At 43.0% G+C, this 6,184-nt stretch overlaps 1 protein-coding gene across 1 annotated transcript; it reads right to left on the bottom strand.

The window, feature by feature from the left end:
- Window positions 1–342: 342 nt before the first annotated feature.
- RASL11A (RAS like family 11 member A) lies at window positions 343–4,358 on the bottom strand. The gene is made up of 4 exons (XM_015826219.1): window positions 4,235–4,358; window positions 3,450–3,506; window positions 2,096–2,175; window positions 343–797 (listed from the first exon to the last, which is right to left on the bottom strand). The coding sequence occupies exons 1-4, from the start codon at window positions 4,356–4,358 to the stop codon at window positions 345–347; spliced, it is 714 nt and encodes a 237-aa protein (XP_015681705.1). The 3' UTR covers window positions 343–344.
- Between the last annotated feature and the right edge of the window lie 1,826 nt (window positions 4,359–6,184).

Genomic DNA, 6,184 nt, shown 5'->3' with positions numbered 1-6,184 from the left:
ATTCTCCTTTAGTGGAAACTCTATGAGTTGACCTATTGGTTATTATTAGAAGAGAGTGCCTTTTGCTCCTGGAGAAAAGTTGGAGTATAAATCTGATAAATAAATAGTTCCCTTCCCTTATTTAAACGGTAAATATCTATGGAACAGAAATAAAGCTTTAATTCAATCATTTTTATTTCATTTTATTCCAATAGTTAAGGGAGGAAGAAAAATTCATATGAAAGTAATTCCAAGAAAGTTGTATATTTTTATCTAGGTACATAGCAACAGCATCAATACAAAAATAAAATCTTCTTATAAAGGTGTAGTTAATAAAACAGTTTTGAGCAAAGGCCATTTCAAGTCTATTTCACTTTGGATGAAAGAGCCTGTTTGAAACGTCTCTTGAGGTCTTGCACGTTTGGTGATTTGGGACGTGGGATGATGGATGACCTTCTTTTGTCCCGGCTGCCATAACTGTGCTGTTTACTAACTTCTTTACAAAGATATTGAAAGACATCACGTACACCTTGATAGTTATCACTTGTTGAAACTTCTAGAAACACAACACCCAGTTCATTGGCCAACTGTAGGCCATCATTTGCTGCAACCTGTCGGGAATGCATCAAATCCCCTTTGTTCCCTACGATGATGACTGGGATTTTTGAGTCAGGGCGAATCTTCTGGATGTGTAGAAAAAGTGGCCGAATGAACTGGTAGCTATGATGGTCGGTAACTGAATAGACTAAGAGAAAGCCATCTGCCCACTTGAGACAACCAGAAACCGAATCCAGCATCTGCGGCAAGTCTTGTTGGTTCTGAAAAGGAGGAGTGGTTATTTGCATACATTTATAAAGAACAGAAAGGGTTTCAATTGCAACTTCTTTCAGTAAAGAAGCTCATCTCACAGTTGAACTATTCAGTGTTCAACCTTGATCATCATAATACAATACAGTTGGATGACTGGAGGCCACAGCCTTGAAGCATCAAAAGAAACAATGCTCTTGTGAGTGCTCACACTTAATCCCAAATGGATCATTAAAAGGTCAAATGCATTTCTTCTAACGCAGATGCTCCCAGCACTACCCAGAGCAACAAATATCCATAACTCCTATTAATGCTGTAACAAAAATGCAAGTATTTCTTGTATTGAGCCTAGGAGCTCCATACATATTAAGCCACACATTTTAAATAACCCAAGAAATGGTAAAATATTCCAGGGATTGCAGTCCTAGGAAAATTGAACTGGGGCACTTTGATTATTTGAGATTTCTTTCTAATATATCTAGAATGTGTGTCTGCCAATTACATCCTAATTTGATTAGAAATCCAAATTTATGGGATACTTCAGATTAAAAATTTTGAGAACTGGTAAAACTACTGGGAGTGACAACAATATTTTACTCCCTGGTTGTTTGTTAAAGCAGTAAGAACTATAATTTTACAGGTAGTCCTCTACTTACAATTCATCACTTAGCAACAGTTCAAAGTTACAACAGACACCCCCCCAAAAGCTACTTCATCCAAGTTACAATATCCAGTGTCCCCCCCAGTGGTCACATGACAGAATTTTGAGCACCTGGCAATCAGCCCACATTTGCAGCACCCCATGGTCACCTATCCACAATTTACCATCTTTTTTCTGGAAACTGGTGTTTATCTTTGGTTTCCACAAGAAAAGACCCCATAGCAAACATGGGTTTGCTTAATGACTGCAGCATTCATTTAACAACCAATGTGTTCAGTTAATGACCACTGCAAAAAAGATCAAAAAATCAGGTCTGGTCATCTGATGACCAGCTTTACTAGTGTAAGGACTTACTACTGTAATTGCCTGGCTATATTACAGTCGTAAGTTGGAGATTCTTTAACAATGAAATACTGCTTTAAGCAGCAAGAAATATTGAATAAATGAAGCAAGATGATTACATAATAAAAGCCTAATCAACGTTTCCTATGTTTGTTTCCCTCGTTGTAAAAAGTAATTTGAGGCAATGAGCAAATAAAAATAAAATGAATAAATATGCCATAAAAAGTCCACTGTGTTTCTGCAACCACAGAGAAGCAAATCCCATTTGGCCATCAGAACCAACATATTTTAAGATTGTTTTTGTACCTCCATGCATCCTGGTGTGTCTTGGATCTGCAGAAAAATTTGATCACCTTCTATATGAACAAGTCTTGAATACAGATTCCCTGGAAAAATAAACATGAAAGTAAATGACAAACTTGCACAAAAGTGGAACAACCCGCCTCCAGAAGTTATGAATGCTCCAACACTGGAAGTTTTTAAGAAGAGACTGAACAACCATTTGTCTGAAATGGTATAGCATAGGGCAGTGATGGCGAACCTTTTAGAGACCAAGTGCCCAAACTGCAACCCAAAACCCACTTACGCATTGTCGGGTGCCGGGTGGGTGTGGCTCATTGGGTGGGTGTGGCCCATTGGGTGGGCATGGCCCATTGGGTGGGCGTGGCTGCGATGGTAAAAGCAGACTGGGTGGGACTAAAAAGTTCAATCAATCAATTCCAACTTTGCAAGATCTTTTTTTTCCCCGCGAGAAGTTGAAATTGACTGATTGATTGAACCTTTTTTTTTTGTACATGGCGGCGGAGGCCTAAAGCGAAAAGGTTTTATAAAACCCAGCTAAAGGCCTAGGACTGGGGCGACGATGTGCGTGCCCACAGAGAGGGCTCTGAGTGCCGCCTCTGGCACCCGTGCCATAGGTTCGCCACCACGGGTATAGGGTTTCCTGCCTGAGCAGGGGGTTGGACTAGAAGACCTCAAAGGTCCCTTCCAACTCTATTATTGTTATTGTTACTTATATTGGTAGTAGGAAATAATCCTGAGAAACAGGACAACTGCTAGTCTCTTCATGTTGGCCCACGACACCCCAGAGGTGGAGACCCCAGAAACCCAATACTGATTGAGGCCCTTAAACCTATCTAAGAATATGACTGCCAACAATTGTATTGGTTTAGTTGCTCCCCATTTTCAGTTGTGGAACATCTGAAAACTGGTGTAAACTTTAGAATTTGATTAAACATGTGGCCAAGATTGCCTAGATTCCACCCAAGTCTTAGGGGAGGGGAGGAAAAATCCTACCCTCACTTATTTCAGATCATGTCCTACCTGCTGCAGCTCTTGTTCAACCCCCAAAACATTAAGTGCAGCCCCAGCCACCATAAACTTGCCTCCCGATTTATGCAGAAAAATCAGTGTGGTGTAATGTAAGACTATGCTTCAGAATGGGATTCTGGAGCTTTAGTTAGTTAGTAAATAGTTTTCAGAGCCTTGTTTCTTCCTCCTTTCTAGGAGGGCTAGGTGGGAAAATACCTGCACTCCCAAAGTTTTCTAGAGGTCCCTAAAGGAAGGGGCCAAAGCAGATTCTTTATGGCATGGATGCCACCCTCACTCAAACCTCACAGTTGGCTGGTGGGAAGGTAGAATTCTTAAGAAGAAAACTCACCAGTGTTGGGTTCATAGTCTCCAATAAATCTTTTGGTGAGGAACCGTACAATCATGGCTGAAAAGAAAAAGAACCTTTTGTTGGTTAAATGAAAGCAGCTGGGGAAAGACTATTATTATTATTATTATTATTATTATTATTATTATTATTATTATTATTAATTATTATTATTATTATTATTATTATTATTATTATTATTATTATTATTATTATTATTATTATTATTATTATTACTATTATGCCACTTAACCATTTCTAGCAAGCATCATGGCTTCCCAGGAGGTGATCCAGAGGAAGGTGACTTGGGCTAGGGCATATGGATTAGGAAGCTAAATGAAGCGCTTTGATGCCTGTGGAAGCGTGGAGGGATTTTCTGTTTAACCCAAGAGTAATTTATGTTCTGCTTGAAGCGAAACTCTTTAACCCACCCAACCCGTTCACAGCTCCCATTTGTCCATCCCAAAGCCCTTCCATACTGCTGGATTTTTATTCAGGGGCTGATGGGCGTTGCATTCCTGCATATCTGGACGGCATTGCGATGGGAAGGGCAGACAGAACTTCACCTGTCAGGATTATTTTCTCCAACATTCCCACCGTTTCCCGGCTTCCATGCTTCCCACAGAGCGCCGTTCTTTTATTATTTCTGGACCATCGTTTTTCATCATCTCTCCTCTGCCCGCGTGCCCTGATTTCAATCACGGCGCGGGATCCTTCCCTTCACACACACACACACACACACCCCATCCCCAAGCAGCCTCGCCTCGCCTCGCTTCCTCGGGACTTACCGCTCTTCCCCACGCCCCCTGTTCCGAGCACCGCCAATTTCACATCCTTGACGAGGAAATCGGAGGGGCATTCTTGGATGGGCGCTAACAGATAATTCTGGGACATGATCGACGAGAACCGCATGGGAAAGGCGAGCCCTCCAGCCCCGCCAAGAAAAATACGGGATCGGCGACGGCGGGAGCGTTTTGCCCCAATTGCATTCAGAGCGCGCAGGCGAGGAACCGGCGCACCATCCAAGCGAAGGGCTGCAGCGGCTGCCGGCGAGCCGCAGATCGCGCGGCGCTTTTAAAGTCAGCCCAAGTGCGACAAGAAGCGCCACCTCCACCCCCGCCCCTCTTTGGAAAGGCCCGGCGCTGCGTACGCACAAGGGCGACGAGCTTTACGCACGCCCCGGTTCCGAGCACCCGCAGCCGTAGACAACAGAAATAGCTGGTGATGGTCAAGAGGCAGCGAGCGGGCGGGCGGGCGGGCTGACTGATGGGGGCAGCGACCATCGCCTGCACAAGGATTTCACCGGTGCATCGTAAAAAACGGGGTTTGATTTTACAGTATTTGGGGCTGGTTTCCGGTGGAGAGGGTGAGCGGCTCTCGGTTGGCGACCCCATTCCGAAAACCACACATTCGTTTCCTCTGGTCCCTTTTTCCACGATTGTGAAATGGGTGGGGATCGCATCATCCTCGCCCCGTTTAGGTTCTCCCGGATAGTCAGCATCGCTCCCCAGTTCACGCGAATGAATGAACGAATGAAGTTTCGGGTGTGAAATCGACCCGTTTTGTGAACGCGTTCTGTTGCTTATCTGTGGAGACATCCCTGGAACGGTGGTTTCGGTCAACCGATTCCATTCGGTTTTTTTTAAATGGAGAGAAGGGAAAGCTTCCTTTAGGACGACTCTTCCTAAAGAGGAGTGTCTTTTGCCAGGTGCAGAGATGTGTCACACAGGTAATCTTCAAAACGTTTCATTTCCGTCATGCCCCCAATTTCCCTAAATGGAGACAACATCCTTCCGAAGTGGTTGTACATTAACATTGCAAATACTGCAATTGCCATGGAAACAACAGTACACGTGGCTTTAAAAGGTCTTAGGGTGTGTATATGTGGAAGGAAGAGAGGTTATTCAGAATACCATTTGTATGTGAATTAAATGTATAGTAATGTATTCATGCAAGGAGAACCTTACTACGATGACAAAAATTGCAAGCCATTCGCAAAAGCATTTTTTTCTAGCACCTATTAGCAAAAACTATTATCAAATGGATTCCAAAAGGAACCACGTATATTGGGGTGGGACAATCTCTGTTTGTTTAATTGAATTTATAAATATGATGACCATATTTTATTGGAAAAAAATAAAGGATAAATTTGAAAGGAGCAAATCCGAAAGAGGTACGTTAGAATAAAAATATTTATAGCATTTAGCAATAGGATTTAGACTGATATACCGCTTCACAGTGCTTTACAGCCTTCTGTTCTGTCCCAGCCTATAGCCGTCCTTGTTAAATGCACAAGGACAAAACCCCTTCTGAGAAATAGGCTGGAGACTCAGAAGAAAACAAAACCCCTTTTAATACTGGTAACAAACCTGCCAAATGGTCCAAAAACAAAAGCAACAAAACACAATCCAAATGGAGGAATTTTTTCCACACAAAACACAATGCAAAACAAGGAATTATTCATCGGCAATACCAACAGAACATGATCCCATGAAGTACTTTGCAACGGTTGCCTTCAGCAACCAGCACCGCCCACACCTTCCCTTTTTATTAAGCAGCCCCAAGGCGTGGCTTCTCAATGCCTTCTCCTCCTCCCTTGGAGTTGCTGTATTGACTCCCTCTGACCTGCTCTAGTTAACTGCCTTTGTTTACAAGCATCTCTAATGACTTCCAGCTGTGAGTCCTCAGAGTCTGACTCATCTTCCCCACACAGCTGTGTCTCATCCTGACCACGATTG

This window comes from Protobothrops mucrosquamatus, unplaced genomic scaffold (genome assembly GCF_001527695.2).
Source record: "Protobothrops mucrosquamatus isolate PMUCROS unplaced genomic scaffold, P.Mucros_1.0 scaffold3009, whole genome shotgun sequence".
NCBI classification, from domain to species: domain Eukaryota; kingdom Metazoa; phylum Chordata; class Lepidosauria; order Squamata; family Viperidae; genus Protobothrops; species Protobothrops mucrosquamatus.
The sequence above is the reverse complement of the archived record's forward strand: the minus strand, read 5'-3'. Positions and strand labels throughout refer to the sequence as shown.

Coding starts and splice junctions, on each gene's coding strand:
- RASL11A (XM_015826219.1), bottom strand. CDS start 4,358: ATGCGGTTCTCGTCGATCATGTCCCAGAATTATCTGTTAGCGCCCATC. Junction 3,507..4,234: donor AGGGGGCGTGGGGAAGAGCG/GTAAGTCCCGAG, acceptor TTTTCTTTTCAG/CCATGATTGTACGGTTCCTC. Junction 798..2,095: donor ACACACCAGGATGCATGGAG/GTACAAAAACAA, acceptor CCTCCTTTTCAG/AACCAACAAGACTTGCCGCA.